Source organism: Notechis scutatus, chromosome 5, assembly GCF_049901735.1.
Source record: "Notechis scutatus isolate UNSWTSFEM ecotype Mainland chromosome 5, rNotScu1.2, whole genome shotgun sequence".
Lineage (NCBI taxonomy): Eukaryota > Metazoa > Chordata > Lepidosauria > Squamata > Elapidae > Notechis > Notechis scutatus.
Window position 1 is genome coordinate 115,709,115 of NC_142013.1, and position 16,365 is coordinate 115,725,479.

Sequence of the window (16,365 nt, forward strand, 5' to 3'; positions counted from 1 at the left end):
TAACTTATGGACTGCAGTGATTCGCTTAACAACTGTGGCAAAAAAGGTAAAACCGGGCAAAACAAATGCCTCGCTTAGCAAGCGGAGGATGACCTGTGTGGAGACAGGTGTGGATTCTTTATAAAAACTATCATGCAATTTATTTATTTATTTATTTATTTATTTATTTATTTATTTATTTGATTTGCCAATTGTTTACAAGATAATAAGTATAAATGTATACATAGTTGTGAATACATGAAATGGGTACATATAAGAAAAATAAAAGAATAGGAGAAACAATAGGACAGGGACGGTAGGCACGTTGGTGCGCTTATGCCGCCCCCTACAGACCTCTTAGGAAAGGGGTGGGTCAATAGTAGACAGTCTAAGGTTAAAGTTTTTTTTGTCCAGTTTGAATCTGTTTGAATTTTGTCCAGTTTGAATCTGCCTCCTGTCCTGGCGTTCAGCCACCAGTGTGATTTGTGGAGAAAAATCCACAGAAATAATATAGTGATTAAAGCAAAGAACAAAAGATGACACAAAGCAACAACCAGCAAAGCTAACCCACAGAGAGCCCTGTTGGCGCAGGGGTCACAATGCGGCATTGCGGGGCTAACTCCACTGCCCATTGCCAGCAGTTCGATCCTGACGGGCTCAAGGTTGGCTCAGTCGAAGAAACCCAGAGAATGCCAACCCGGCCGGATCAAAATAATTGGGCAGCTAGAATTAGTCCTTAACTAATCAGGCTGCCATGCCCCTGGTGGAGACTGACTCTGAGGAAGAGGAGGAACAGCCAACAGGGAGTGGGAGTGTGGCTCCAGAGGTGGTGGAGGAGGCTGGGGAAGGGCCCATCCCCTATCCATCCTAGGGCACGCAGGGAGGAGAGGATCAGGGAAAAGCAGGGTCTACTTGGGAGGAGAGAGCTGTTAGGAATATAAGTCACCTAACAGGTATTTGGGTTAGAAATATATAAGCCAGGATAGACATTTTAGTATTATGTCTTTAAGAGATTGCAAAAACTGCAATTGGGTGTGGTTTCTCAAACGGCCATAAGATGGAGCCAGAAACCTGGGTTGTTTAGGAAGAGAGTGTGAGTGTATCTCTGTTTCCTTCTGTTGGAAAGTATTGCCCTTCCTCCATTTTCCCTAATTGACTGATATTACTGGATTTAATGTAAGTCTGTTACTGAACTGTTTTTGACACTGGAATTTGATAATTGGATTATCCCTGGATGAAAACTGACTGATTTTACCTGTGAATGACTTTGGACTGCCTATTTTGGACTTTGCTTAACGTTTCTGGAAGTAAAAACTTATATTTACTGTACAGTGTATCTGTGTGCTGTATGTGTATTATTCAAACACTCCTCTCAAATACGTCTCCCTGTATGCGCTCATTCTCCTAACGGGGAATTATCTCAACAAGGGCCATGATCCTCCTCATGGTTTGCAGCTGTGAGCACTGTATAAGAGTTTGAAACTGCCTGTTCACAGACGCTGAAGTCAAATTAGTGTTTTCCTTGGATGAGCTTTATCTTTGTTGGCGTTCTGCCCATGGACTCTCCCTGGTTATCTTCCTGGAATGTGTGATTAATTATCTTGGTTTGCCTTGGAACTCTCGTCAATACGGTTTGTTTCTGGTTTCCTTTTGCTTCATTATCTACTTTTTGAATTGAAACTGTGTCTAATAAAACAGCGAAGCTCAGTTGAAGGCATTGCAAGACCTTGATTCATGTTTCAGTTGTTGTGTTACTTTTGAGACACTACGGGTCCTCACATTGGCCCTATGCCAGGCAGGGCTTTATTGGTAATGGCCAGCACTTTGATTGGCACCAGGAAGGAAACTGGCAGCCCGCGCAGCTCGCAGGGGCATTACATGGGCGTACCAAGGCATGCCCATCGCTCCCCTCATGCTGGACTCTGGACCAGTTCAAGCTTCCAGATGCAGCAAGTCCCGGTGCTAATTCTGGCCCCGTATCTATTATGGCAATACGATGACATGACCACATCCACAAGAGCAAAGTATGCACGCGTGCATGCTTGTCCTCATCTGCCTGTTCATGTTGGGGAAATCACATTCAAAAGAATAAAAGAATCAGAATTTGTGGGTCCAAAACCCACAGTGGGGGCGTTTGGACTCATCCAGTCATTCTATAATCGAGTGGCTATTGTTTTGAAAGGGTATGAAAATTTCACTGAAAGAAAAGGTGAACTGGAATTTAGTTGGAGTTTTAATGGAGTAAAAAAAATTTAAGGCTACAGTACTTATCGCATCATATTACATTTTAATCACAGGCCAAGACTGTCTCTCACTGAACTAATCTAACCTCAAATATTAGCTCCTCGGGTCTCCCTTTCCCCGTCGGTAACCATACTCGATTTCCTTGGCATCTGAAGAAGCAAGTGGTCACTTGCAGAGGCATACACGTCATACACACGTTCATGTTTCCTTTGCCACAGTATTTTGTTTCACGCTGTACACTAAGAGATCAAGGGATGTGCTAAAAGGCGTGCCTCTTGTAACACAACAGGGGAAGCAAGGCCATTGTTTTGTGAGTCTGGGGCTCGGCACGGTTGCCATGGCAGATCCTCTGGGAAAGGATAAAGAGCGCCTGTGCGCCTGCTCAGAGACAGCAGCACTGCACATCTTGCACCAGCCAGCCACGGCAGCCATTCAAAGCCGCCGTCACCAAGACGAGGGAGAGGGAGAGAGAGCAGGTATTTCTGTCTTTGCTTCCTTGAGCCTAGGGTGTAACTGCAGAGAGGCCGTGCCCTGGGTCATCCGCTCGGTTGGGGTGCACGGTTTGCACCCCACCCAGCAGTCTCCAAACCTGGGTGGAGAACAAGCGATTTCTCAAGCCCTTTTCTGGACAAGAGGCTGTGGAGAGAAATTGCCCTGGTCTGGGGTTAGGCAAGGCTTTGCTTCGGGGGAAGAGAAGCAAGAGGGAAGCTGCTCCTGGCAGAAGGAGAGACGGGGATTTCTGCTCCCGTGGCTACTACAAGGGCAGAAATGTAGTGTCTCTGCAGATACCTGATCCAGGCATTTGAAATGGATTGAAAAACCCCTTCTGACCACCACATCGGAATACGGGGTTCACGTGTGGATAATAGGGAGGAAATGGGAAGGTGGGCGTTAATGAGACCTTTCATTTTTAAGCAGAAAATAGTTTTGCTTTCATTGGTGCTTTGGTAAATGCATCTGCTGTGGGATTGTGTGCAAAAGGTGTATTGTTCAGGTGTCATAATTTTGACCGAGTTTTGAGAGATGAAATAATGCTCTTTCTCTCTGTGCATGTTTAGCCTGCGTTCTTATGTAATTTCTTTAGTTAATTGCAGCCAAATATCCTGACTCTCCGTAGCAATGCTTCACGGTTTATGGCTATGAAGCCCCACAGCTACGTAATCTCCAGCCGTTACAGGGATCGAGAACGGTTGCTGAATCATATGTAAAGCTTGCGATTGTGTGACTGATGTCACATTATCTTGAGAACATCACGGGATGTCACAGCATCCTGCTGAAATTCTGGGGTTAGATAGTTAGCACTGCCGCCACCACCACCACCCCGGTATTTTTACTCTGCTCCCTGTTGCCACCTATTTTAAAGTTCTAGAACCAAATAACAGGTGGACATAAATGCAGGTGTTGAGCAGAATCATTTTGCAGCAGAGGTTCTGCCTTCTGTCCCATCTCTTTCGGGCCAAGAACCAGCTTTGGGTTGAGATGTGGTTTGTTGTACAGGCACAGTGGCCATCTTGACTTTTTTGACCACGCCTCTGAGGATGCCCCTGGGACACTGATGCTCTTAGGACCTGAAGCGCTACAATTTGAAATTATCCCTTCCCTTGCCGGTGGAGTCCATGTATAGGTAGAGAGAGTATAATGGAAATATTACAGTCCTAAGGAAAATACTTCTCTGCTTTTATTTTATAAGAAACCTCTTGATATTATTACTTCTTTCTTCTGTTATTACTGCTTACTTTTATTTAATAACATTCTGTTATTCTGTCTTCTATTTCTACCAATTTTACAGATTTCCCGAGAAAGGATGTAGCTAAACATGACAACTTCATTAGTTGTGTCAGATAGTAAGAATGTGGTATTGATTTACGAGTTCTTAATGTTGTAGTTTTGACTCGTGTGGATTGCTGGGGGGGAAAAATCACACTCGGTGCTCCCAAAGATCCCTGTTAACCCCAGCCTTTCCTCTTTTCTCCTGGGAAGGAGGAAGGCTTAACTAGCGAGATGCTCAGTGTTTGCACGAGGAAGATGGTACTTTTGGCCCCTTTACTTCTGATGACGGGGCTGATTTCCACGAAGGCCGCTACGGCTGAGGAAGAATCAGGGACAGCGATTCCCGCGGAAAGCAAGTATTCAATTTCGTCTCTCCTCTCAAATCAACACGTCCACATACATGTTACCTGTGGAGGGTTCTGGGATAAACCTAGGTGGGCGAACAGAGAGTCCTTCTAAAGAAGCCGACCACTACGCCCCACCTGTTGCATTGCGAGGTGCGTCCAGGGCTTTGAACAGGCAGCTGCAGCCCCCGTGGTGGTGGTGCTGGTGGTTATGCACCCACAGCCTTCGAGGTGCACCTGGGATCTTTGATCTCAAGCTGGATCACAGACTGCAGTTACCTTGCACACAGTGTAAATGTGTTTTGCTGCAAAAGATGAAATCGGCATTTTTCAACCCGAAATCACACCCAACAACGCTTGTCCCTCTCAGAGGGGCTCCTACAATATTTTTAGTTGCCTTGTAAAAGTGTGTTTTTGCCCATAGTTCAGCATCATAATAGACTACATAGTATGTATACTGCATATACGTTTTGGGAAGCATGAACTGAGTATGTTCACCCTCAGCCCAACCAAAATCCTTACAGTTAATCCTCAAATTATAACCATAATTGAGCCCCAAATTTCTGCTGCTAAGTGACACAGTTACGGGAGTTTTGTCCTATTCTATGACCTTTCTGGCCACCATTGTTAAGCAACTGGGGACACAGCTGGGAAGAGAATTGGGCTTCCCCCGTGACTTTGCTTGTCCGAAGGTCACAAAAGGCCATCACATGATCCTGGGACGCTGCAACCGTCATAAGTACATGCCAGTTGCCAAGAGGAGATGCTGCAACAGTCGTCATAAGTGTGAAAAACGGTCATAAGCCCCTTTTCTCAGTGCCGTTGTAACTTTGAACGGTCACTAAACGAATTGTTGTAAGTGGAAGGTTACCTCTATTTCTTTCCTGAGTCGGAGTTCGCACAGGGCAAAGGAAAGCTGGCTTGTGCCAGCCTGGAAACTTCCTCCGGGGTCGTGTTTCTAGACCTCTGCAGTTTGAAGGTGGGTGGACCTCAATTCCCAGAGTTCCCCAGCCGTGTCGGTGGGGCAATTCCTGGAAGTGAAATCTGCACACTGTGAAATTGCTAATCAGATACATTCGTTGATTATTTTTTTCATCGCAACTTTTTAAACATCTTGGGGAAGCCAAAGAAGAATCGTCAAGCGTTTTGGGGCATGGTTTTTCTGCTTTTAAAAAAAAAGAAATCAATGCAATGGTTATGGGTCGCCACCAGAGGCAGTAACTTGATTGCAAACCCAGTCCAATCTAAAAATATTTTGATTAGTATAATGCACCATCAAAGGAATATTGTACCATCTGTGAATTGTTTCTGTAATTACTTCCTGATGACGTGCTCAGGTGGATTGACAGGCAGTTTTATGGCATAAAAAGCAGAGTCCCAAATTCAGAATCCAAATCCTCACCGAAAGACTCTCAGGAAAGCAGGTGTTGTAGAAGAAAAAATGTGGCATTAGATATTAGAGATGGCAGCAGAACGTTCTTCCATTCCTGTGTCATTTCTTGCTTGATAAAATAATAAAAGGTTGGGATTTGTGAGCAGCCGTTCACTGAAATGCATTCAGCCAGGATCCCTTTCCCATCAAGTCCCTCGTTTATCTCCGTCTTTGTCTTCCCGTTCTTTTTCCCAGCCATATTAATTCCCCCTAAGTGAACTTTTTTAAGCTGCTCTGTTTGGTAAAAATGCCTGTAATATTTAACTTTGCAGAAATGTGTTTACATTTTTAATTGTCTACCTTTGATTGTGGTATTTTATAGGAACTCTTAAAACAAAAATTCTACCAAAGGTATCGTAATACTTCTCACATATTAAGCCAAAGACTGTTTCCAGAATTTTTTCCAGAATTCCAGAGCTTTTGACCAGGGAATAGACAGGGAAGCTAAAGGGCATGGCATTGGTGCTTTTTCTGGCAGCGTTGCCATAGCTGCTATGTCGAAGTCCCCACCAAAGAGTCTACTCTGAGCCTCTCCCCTTTTTGAGGGGTGTTTTAACTCTTTGGAGAATGAAAATGAACGTGAACCCCTAACATGAAGATGGGGAATTTCTGGTCCAGGGATCCATTCACTCCATCTGCTGTTCCCAAAGCCTTTCTTTGAATCCCAATTTCTTCTGATCTTCAACTTCCCTGGGTGCAGAGAAAGGATTGGAAAAGTCCCTTCCTTCCTTCCTTCCTTCCTTCCTTCCTTCCTTCCTTCCTTCCTTCCTTCCTTCCTTCCTTCCTTCCTTCCTTCCTTCCTTCCTTCCTTCCTTCCTTCCTTCCTTCCTTCCTTCCTTCCTTCCTTCCTTCCTTCCTTCCTTGGAAAACGTGGCCGTCGTCTTGCCAGAACAAAGGCTGGAAACTCTTTCAGCCGTTCTTCTGATTCAGAGATTAGCAAACTGCCGCCCCACGGAAAGCTGATAGGCTGACTTCCTGTGCTCGCTGTGGGCCCTTGCACGCGTTCTGTACTATTTCCTGTCCTTTAAATGTTTCCATTCAAACCCACTTCCAGGTCGTCCCTGCGTTGACTGCCATGCCTTTGAATTCATGCAGAGGGCTTTGCAAGATTTAAAGAAGACGGCGTACAATTTAGATTCACGAGTATGACATTTATTTCTTATTCCATTCACTGCCCGCCCCTCTTGTTTCAAAGTGACTTTCGTTGCCCTTGATGCGCAGAGATCGCCGGCTTCAGGAAATGTGATGGGTATCAGGGTTGGTAGGAGAGGCAGGGCGTTTCCTTCCTCTTCTCCACCGGAAGAAAGGTTGCCGGGGAAAGAGCAGCGAGGGCGGAGAGAGGGGGAATGCAAGGGCAGGCGGTCGACGGAGCCCTGAGCCTTTGGGGAACCCCCCACCCCTCGTTTTGCAGCTCAGGGTTGGGCAGTCAAGTTCCGGAGGGTAAACGCAGTTCCGCAGGGCTCGTCTTCCCAGACCTCCGGACACCAGGAGGTTTGGCTGGCTGGTTTTAAAGACGTTCGCCCTGGTCTGGTCTCCAGAGGCATCCCTGGACTCTTTATTGGCCTTCGGCTGGGTCAGATTTAAAGTAGTTTTCTCCTTCTGTCTCCTGCCCAATTATTTTGACCCTCATTGGTGACCCTGGTGATGAGGTGGAGCCGCCTGGCTCCCGTCGGCCCCTCTGCACGCTGCCTCCCCTGCGGTGGCTGGCTGGCACTGCCCTCCTTGCACCTTTTGGGCTGGGCTAGCAGGAGAAGGTGACCCTGGAAGCGGCTCCTGCTCTCACATGCAACCCCTGCCCTGACACCCCCTGGGTGCAGCAGCAGAGGACCGGGAAGGCGGCCTTTGGAAAGAGGGCCGGAGCAGTGCTTGAAGACAAGGCCGAGAGTCTGTGCTGCCCAGGGCCTCGGCTGCAGCCAGGGAGGAGAGCCAGAGGCAGGAGGGGCCTTACTCAGCCCTGGGCTGCTTTGCACCACTGGGAATGGCTCAGCCGCCACTTGGCCGCCTCCCGTCCCCCGTCTCCCACCTGACGCTCCTGAGGGCTGCTGCCCGTGACTGACCATTGCCATCCCCGTGCAAGGGGAGCCGGTTTGGGAAGTGGCAGGCCCAGGAAACAACCTGGGAGGAGGTGGGCTTAGGCAGAAGGGTCCCGGCAAGGCCTGCAGAGTTCGGCCTGCGTGGACTGAGCGCAGGGAGAGCTGGAGAAACGTGGGCCCGTCTCTGAATGTAACCCGGCTGAGGGGCCAGGGAGACCAAGGAGGAGGGGTCAGCGATGAAATGGGGAGGGGTCTCCCAATGGCTCACGGAGCTCCCTCTCCATTCACCCCAGGTCCCTCCCAGTGGGGAGGAAGGCTCCCTGGTGCCCTGAGCACTGACACATGTTGGGGGCCCCCACCTCCTTTGTACCCGCTGTACAAACGGCGCCACTTTGTGGTGGCCCCTTTGGGCCTGGTGCCCTGAGCACGGGCTCCGTCCCCTTCGTGGTCAGTTCAGCCCATGCCGTCCCTCCTCTGCTTCGTGACCTTCAACTGATTCAGCCCCCCTCCCTCCCTCCCTCCTGGGTATCCCTTGCCCAGCCCCCTCGCATTCGGGCTCCTCTGGCTGGCTGGGGGGGTGCTGGGGGCTCAGACCGAGGATTTAAAAGCGCCCCCCCCCCCATTAGAGTCACAGGGACCCTGGAAGGCTCGGCTGCTGAGACTGGCCCGTCGTCTCCTGCCAACTCCGGGCCTAGCGGGGGGGCTGCCCACTGATGCCGCTGTGACTTGGTCCCATCTCTGCCTTCCTGGGTCTGTTCAGATCCACCTGGGGAGCCAAGGGGTCCCGGGGCCCTTCCAACCCAGCCGTGCTTGGGGGTCAGGGCGTGCTTTCCTCCTGCTGCTCATCCCTTGGAAGGAGGAGAAGACTGAAGGCTTGGGCAAGTTGAATAGCTTCCCACCCCCCCAACAGGAAAGTAGCAATTAGTCGGTAGTTCTGCTGCATTGTTAGATAACCCCAGTTAAAATAAGGACAGCCACGTCTCTGTGTAGCATAGCAAGATTTGTCTTAAACTAAGCATAAAGCAGAATTTAAAAACCGTCTGACGTGCCTTTTCCCCCCCATTTCCTTTGTTTGCCTTTGTAACCAGGAGAGTCTGTAATGAGAAATTGACTAACCTGCTTTGTGCCCTGCTCTCTTCCCCCCTCCCTCCTTCCTCCCCCCAGACGGAGACGTTGCTTTTCAAAGTGGAGAAGAGAACCTTATGTGACTGTTTAGCCACCAATGCCCTGAACTGAGTCCTGCAGAGACACTCACACACACACATACACACCTGGGAGGATCTTCCACGGCGCTTATCAACCTGCTGTTAGGAAAGAAAAGAGGCCACGCCTGTAAAGCCGACGGCTTCGGAAACTGAGGGGAGAATGTTGGTATGAGATTGTCGCGCCTGAATTCAGAGTGTTTTTGTCTTATGTCCGCCCGACCTCCCCTTGTGTCCTCAGGAGTTGCAAGGTAATTCCCAGAGAAAAGGAGAAAAAATGGGAGGGACAACGATGGACTTTTGCAAAGCATTGGAAGTTTTGTTTTCACAAGCTTTCTTCTTCAATGTTATATTCCCCCCACACACACACACACAATTAAAATTAATGAGTGAAGACTCCAGCAGGGATTCTAGGGATCTTTTGCCGGGACTCTTCTTCTCATGAGTGTTTTTAGAAAGAATTGGACATTTCTGCCAAATAATATATACAAAGCAGGCTTTGATCATAGGCAAAATATGTTTTTGATGGTGTGCAAAAGATGTAAAACGCAACACAATCAAGTTGGAGGCTGAGTCATTAAGCGATTTAATTATTGAAGAAAATTAGCTGAACAGTTAACGAGGAACCGTTTCAAAAAATGATCAGCCCTGCCATTGGACTTCTCCTTGACTTGAGGGAACAAGGTTTCCTTAGGTAAAACTTTGTGAATAAGGCCTGGGAAGGTTTTCCGTTGTCGCCTTTTCCTTGCAGATCCGTGGAAGCGCATCTCTAGCCAGCCCTTCGCTCTCCTGTTCTTGGCGCCCTGAGCAATGTCTAATTCATCTCCCGACTGTTTTAGCCGAACTGGGTTCTTCCATTGTCAGTGCATCATAGACGTTATCTGCGTATCGTTTCTTTTAGAAGAAATGGATTTCTGTGAGTGCATGCGTGTGCATGTGTGTAAATGTACAAACGCTCCAGTGCTGGGGAAACACACTTTTTAAAATAAAGATCTGAGGTCCTGACTTTGGGTTGCTATATTCCAATTCATGCATCCTTTTTTTTGTTTTTTTGGGAGAAGCATAGATATTTTATGAATTCTTAATATTTCTATGGTATAATGTTTATTGGCCTGATTCTGGCTTTAGCAATCTTTTTGGACTTCACTCTTCTGTTATTATGCAATATTCTCAAAAGGCCCAGTTCAGGTGAATATCCACTTTCACTTTTGAAGGTTAAAAAAAAAAAACGTGGCTAAGTTGATTGCAGAAAAAAAAAAAAAAGCTTTAAAGCCTGTAAGAAATGAAAGTTCATTTCAGTTGCATCTCAGAAGTTGGATTTCAGGTCCCTCGGGGCTCCCCCGTCAGGCCTGCAAAGATCCAGGGATCCAAACGTCATGGGTTCCTTTGGCCACAAATCCAAATATAGCTTGCCTGGCCTTTTTATTTATATTTAATCCTCCGTCTGTGGTAATAATCTGCATTTGCCTGTATCTGCAATATGACATTCCCATTTCCATGAGAAAGGGCCTGTGGGGCTGCATGCAATGGCAAAGCAGAGATTAAATACTTGGATAATTGCTGCTTATATGCAAAAAGCAGGTGGGGGGGGAGGAGACAGGCCCAACATGCTAGAATGCTGAACTCATCAGCCTGAGAAGGAGGGAGAAGTCTGGGCCAGGACGCCAACCTTTTAGCTGCTCTCCGGAGAAATTGCAGGAGATCCCTGTCAGGGTTAAAAAAAAGAAGGGTGGGCTCCTCCCCCCTCCCAATAATTCAACTACCAAGGGGTTGAATAGCAGTGGGGGGGGGGGGTTTCTTCCCCTTATAACAATGCTGCTGCTATTAAAACAGCAAGAACTACAACCTTGTTTAAGGAACCTTAAATGCATTTATTTAAAATGTTGCCAGAAAAGTGTTTCTCAGTTGGCTCATCTCTTAGATGGGTTCAGATTTCTTCACTTAATTGGATTCAGTGCAATGTTTGTGTGTGAGTGTGTGCGCACGCACGCAGATGGTTGGATGAGGATGGTGGGTGTGTTTGCACATATGGTGCATGTGGGAAGTTTTAGAATAAAGGGGTTTTAAAATTACATCTGCATAGCAGGAGCAGGAGCGTAAATCAATCCTTTGCCTCCCTCAAGGGAGAAGGGAAGCCGCCCCAGCCAGGCTTAACTGGGTGGATAATCAAGAAGTTACGGAGTATTTTGCTGGATCTTGGCTGAAATGGCTGCAGTACCGTCTGTTATACCCACCGAGATTCCCATCCACTAAACATGAGACCCCAGAAGTCTCTTCTGGAAGAGCCCAGGCTGCCTGCTGGCTGCTGCCCGTGTTTTCGAGCCTCTCCCTCTCTGAACGAGCCCCGTTCATTTTGGAAGATCAGGACCATCCAGTGCCTCCCGGTTCTTCACGCTTTCACAGGGGATCAGACAGGCAGACCCTGCCGAGCCCCCGTCCTCCTCTCCCTGCCCAGCCTGGTCCCAGAGGAGCCGTGGGACACCAAACGAAGCGGTTTTTATCCCCTGGTCGTGTTCCTGCTGGAGCTGAGCATCGGTCGGGCCCCTTCCTTTCTCTTTGGCTCTCCACAAGGGGCTTCCTTGTAAAGGGAGAAGGAACAAAAGAGGAGGTGAGTCATTCGGCCCCTTTTTTGGTTCCATGCTAGCATTTTGCCATCTCCGTTAAGCCAAAGCTTTATTTGGAAGTTCTAAAAAAAAAAAACCCTCAGTTTGACGCTTTCTTTAGTCTTTGCTAACCTCCGTTCATTCTGAGTTTTAGCTCTATTTTTTTTTTTTTTTTGGTTTAATATAGGTAGTCCTTAGCCTGTGACCACAATAGAGCCCAAAATTTCTGTTGCTAAGCAAAATATTTGTTAAGTGAATTTTGCCCTGTTTTATGAGCTTTCCTGCCACCATCGTTTAAGGAATCGCCACAGTTGTTATGTGAGTCACCTGGTTGTTAAGTGAATCCAGCTTCCCCACTGACTTTGCTGATGGGAATTGACCAGCCGGGAATGTCAGCATTCTCAATCATGGGACCTCAGGGGTGCTGCAGTCGGGCCCTCGAAAACCAGCCGTAACTACCTCGTGTTCACCGCCTTCCTAAGATTAAAATGCTCACTGAACGAGTGGTTGTAACCCGAGGACCCCCTGTAGATGTAAACAAACAGAGGCAGCCACACCAAGTGTGCAGGAGCTCACCGCACCCGGCCCAGGAGGGAGCTGAGCCTAATGAAGCATAACCAGAGGGTCCTTCTGCCCTGCCGGTTATTCAATCCAACAGATTCCAGAGAAATAGAAGTCTATTCATCCTTGGAAGGATCATAGGAGGAGGAGGAGGAGGAAAAGTGCATTGCCGGAATTGGGGTTGGTTAGGGGTCTCATTTGGGGGAAGTGGAAATAAAAATATGCCGCATATTATTCCATAGGAAGCCTCCTCCGTAACCAGATTCCAGAAGCAGACCAGGGCCGTTTGCGCAAAGGGAAAGTTTGAAACGGTTTGTGTTTAAACGCTTCCATCCAAAAGGGCAGCGACCTTCACGTGTGGCCCCATCCACGGCCTGCTCTCTCTGCCCACGTTTAGCCTAATCTGTTGGCTGACACAGACTTCCCACTTGAAGCCCTTTGGGCCACTGCTCAGTAGCCTTTCCCAGTCACTTGCACTGAACGTACCTTAAGCTCGTACCGCCCTGGGTGCTTGTTAGTCTCCGTGTCATTTCAGAAGCCCCAGCACAAATGACCCTATTGAGAGCTGGAACCAATCCTTTCACAGCGGGTTAAATCCTGGGGGCCCTCCGAGGCAATTATAGTGACCTAAGCATCGCTTGGTGGTCAGTGTGCAATTCCCACTGTTCCTGTAGTAGGTCAGATGAGTTGGTGGCCTGGGATGCAGCTGGTCACTTGCTGTTATCTATTGTCAAGACGCAAAAGATCACAATTCAAGTGGTTTATTGCTAAGCCCCCCTTGGCCCAGGAATCTTCTCCACTAACAGGCGGCACCTGCTTGGAGTCAGAGAAGGGTCAGCAGAATTCAAGTTGGGCTCAGCTCGCTTGTGGCCACGTAGGGATTTAAGGCTGGCCCCTCTTTTGGCTTGGTGAAGTCAAGTGGTGGGATTCAAATCATTTAACAGTCGGTTCTCTGCCCTCATGATTTCTTCCAACAACCAGTTCACCAAACTGCTCAGAAAGTTAACAACCGGTTCTCTTGAACTGGCGCGAACCGGCTGAAATCCCACCACTGCCCCCCCCGCCCCGTCCTCTGCCGCTCCTTCCCCTACGTCAGTCTATCGTTGCTTCCTTCTGACTTTGCCCCCTTAAGTCAAGACAGGGTGGCTGGCGTGCGCCCAGCAGGATAGAACCAAGCTCAGGCGATGTGATGGTACCACTTTATACTGCACTTTATACTGCAAAGCGGTATATAAATCTAAGGGCTATTGCTATCTGTCCCGAGAGGGCCATGTGCATTGCAGGGAGGGCCAAGATCATATTTTTAATGATCATTTCTGACAGCGGACGAGTCAACCTGTCTGTGGCAAGCCGACTTCAGACAGCAGTGCTGGGCAGCTTCCGCATCTCTTCAGGAGCGGATCCTAATCCCTGGCAAGGTTCCACTTTTATCACCTTGGTTTTCACTCCGTTTTCCAGAAACATTCGCCATTGGCTATGAAGGCACCATGACAGCCAGGTTGCAATTTTTGTAGTCCCGCTTAAAACAGGCTCACGTCAAACAATAAGCCATGGCTTGTAAATTACAACAGCCAGGTTCACACATGACAAGAAGCCCAAAACACACAGTGATGTGTCAATCCCCATTGGGTGGAATAAGGTCACTCTGAGGGTAGGATGGCAGTCTGTAAATTTGATAAATAAAGGAAAACTGGAATTTAATCCAAAGAAAAGGAGCTGTGAAGGTGACAACTTCTTCTAGACGGCACCGATTACCTGAAGAAAATAATTGAATTGGATGTAGTCCTAGATGTTATTTGGCTCTGAATGAGAAGCTTTCAACTGAACACCAGAACGCCATTCATCGAGCATAATGAGGACCTGGCTGTTAATTGTTTTTATATTAACATTGCAAGTGCATCTTTCTTTTTGCTTAGAATAACTTGGGATGGAGCTCAACTCAGTGTAAATTAAGAGGCATAGGTGCCTGGAGGCAAGGAACTAATTATTCAATATGTGTTGTGATATTAAGAGCAAACATCATCACTTAGATTGTCTCTGATCAAATATTAAGGGTTTGCATTTGATGTGTGTGCACTGAAAATCCACCCACTTAGAAGTGTCACCCACCCACCCACCCCCATAGATGGTGAGGTCAGTTGGAGTTAACACGTGACGGCTTAACTATGTTTTATGAATGAGACGTAACGGACTCCGCATGACGAATCCAAGTCAATCAGGTAGCTTTACTGCCCTTTATAAAGACCCCTGAAAGGGTGGTCTCAGCCCTGCTCAAGGGCACACGTGGCACAGCCTCCTGCAGGAAGAGAGAGGTTGGCAGAGGCCGGACTTGGCCAGAGAGCCACCTCAGTGAACCGGCTGCCAGCTCTGTGCACCAGTGTGAAATCAAGCACGAAGCAAGGTTTTCTTCCCAGGGTCGGTTCAGCAGCCTGATCAAAACCTGGAAGAAACCACATCTCCGCCTTATCCTGGCTAGTGTAGGGATGACTTGGAAGTTCTCCAAGGCAGCCATTCTTCCGTTTCAATTCCTTTCATCCCATCATCCGAGGGACACTCCGTTCTATAGAGCTTTATTTCCAGAATTTTGAAGAAGGGAAATCCCCATCACTCCGTAAACTTCCCAAGGTTCAAGTCCCAACCAGGTTTTGCTTGCATGTTAAGTGGCAGGCGGGTCTGACGCTGAGGGGGTGAAAGCAACCCAGAAAGCTTGACAATCGGCCTAAGGTGGCGCAGGCAAATCACTCCTTTCAATCTCTTCTCTTCTGTCCTTCCTGGATCTTCACAAGCTTTTCTGGTGAAAAACACGATCCTTTATTACCCAGAGGAACCCTGAGCTGAGGGGGCAGCCGAGGGCGAAGCGTCTCCTCCTCCTCCCTCAGCCGCATCCTGAGGCGGATTCCTTCTCTTCCGCCCTCGACTCGCCCGGAGATCCGATATTTGTCTCCAGGGCCACAAGGGGGGGGGAGGGGGAGGCTCTGAAAAGATTCCTGCCTGCTTCCAGATCAGGGGTGTCCGTCCAACCTTGGCAACTTTAAGACTTGTGGACTTCAACTCCCAGAATTCCTCAGCCAGCAAGCTGGCTGAGGAATTCTGGGAGTTGAAGTCCACAAGTCTTAAAGTGCCAAGGTTGGACGGACACCTGTTCTAGATCCCTTTCCCCTCCGCCACCCCCACCCACCCCCGGGAGAGAGCCCAGGGCTTGCAGGGCCCCCGAAAGGACGCCTCTCCCCCGGGAGCCCGAGGGACCCGGCCGCTTCCGAAGCCGGCAGAGGCGCCGAGGGCCTCCCTTCCAGGGCCGCGCTCTCCCGCGGGGCTCCCGGGGATCCGGCCGAAGGTTTGAGGGCCGGGCCCGGCTTAGCAAGGCGGAGGGTTGGGCGCCGCGGCCCCCGGCCTTTGCAGCGCGGCTCGGAGGCTGCGCAGCGCCCGCGCATCTCCGCTGGAACCGCCGCCGCCGCCGCTCGGCTTCGTCTCTCCCTCCCCCTGCCCGGGGAGGGGGCGCCGGTCCCCGCGGGGCAGATCCGTCTGGCCGATGCCCGGCCGACCTTCCTGAGGGGCAGCGGAGGGTCCCGAGCCGGCCGCCTCCCTGGCAGCTTTCCAGGCTCTGGGCCCGCCGCGCTCCTCGCCCCCCGCCGATTGCCGTGATTGGCCAGCGTGGGCCCAATGGCGTGGTAGCTCTGGCCCCCTCCCTCCAGGAAAGAGGGCGGGGCCGCCCCCCTCCGAAGACGCCCCTTCGCCCCCGTCAGCTGCTCCCCTGCGAAGGGCCGGAGGGGAGGGGCTGCAGGGCCGCTCTCGACGCCCCGTCTGTCCCCGAGGCTGAAGGCCGGGGGGGCTCGGAGGGCGCCCTGCTCTGGCCTCCCCAGGAAGAGCGGCCGGCAGAGGCCCCCAGCCGCCCGCCCTCCCTCCCTGCCTGCCCTCGGGGAGCGGGGCCAGGCGTCCCCGGGGGAATAAAGGCGCTGGCGGCGGGTCTGCGCTTCCTCCCGCAGGGAAGCGGGTCGGAGGGGCGGCTCTCTTGCGCCCTCCCCGCTCCCCCACCCCCGCAGGGGATCGCAGGAGTCGCTTGTGGCGCCACCGAGCGGGGCTCCCTCCGCCCGGGAGACGCCGCAAGGCCCGGGACGTCGCTCCCACGCCGCTCGAAGGGCGAAGAGGCGCCCGTCGGGCCCTAGGAAAGCCGGGCCGACCCCGCGGAGAGCCCGCCAG

At 50.0% G+C, this 16,365-nt stretch overlaps 1 protein-coding gene across 1 annotated transcript in view; it reads left to right on the plus strand.

The window, feature by feature from the left end:
• Positions 1 to 10,009, plus strand: part of NICOL1 (NELL2 interacting cell ontogeny regulator 1) — an 11,277-nt gene extending 1,268 nt beyond the window's left edge. The window contains exons 2-4 of the mRNA XM_087967628.1: positions 4,204 to 4,345; positions 6,824 to 6,912; positions 8,967 to 10,009. Of these exons, the coding sequence (XP_087823754.1) occupies positions 4,204 to 4,345; positions 6,824 to 6,912; positions 8,967 to 9,038 (303 nt within the window). The 3' untranslated portion in view covers positions 9,039 to 10,009. The remainder of the gene's footprint in view (positions 1 to 4,203; positions 4,346 to 6,823; positions 6,913 to 8,966) is intronic.
• The last annotated feature ends 6,356 nt before the right edge of the window (positions 10,010 to 16,365 follow it).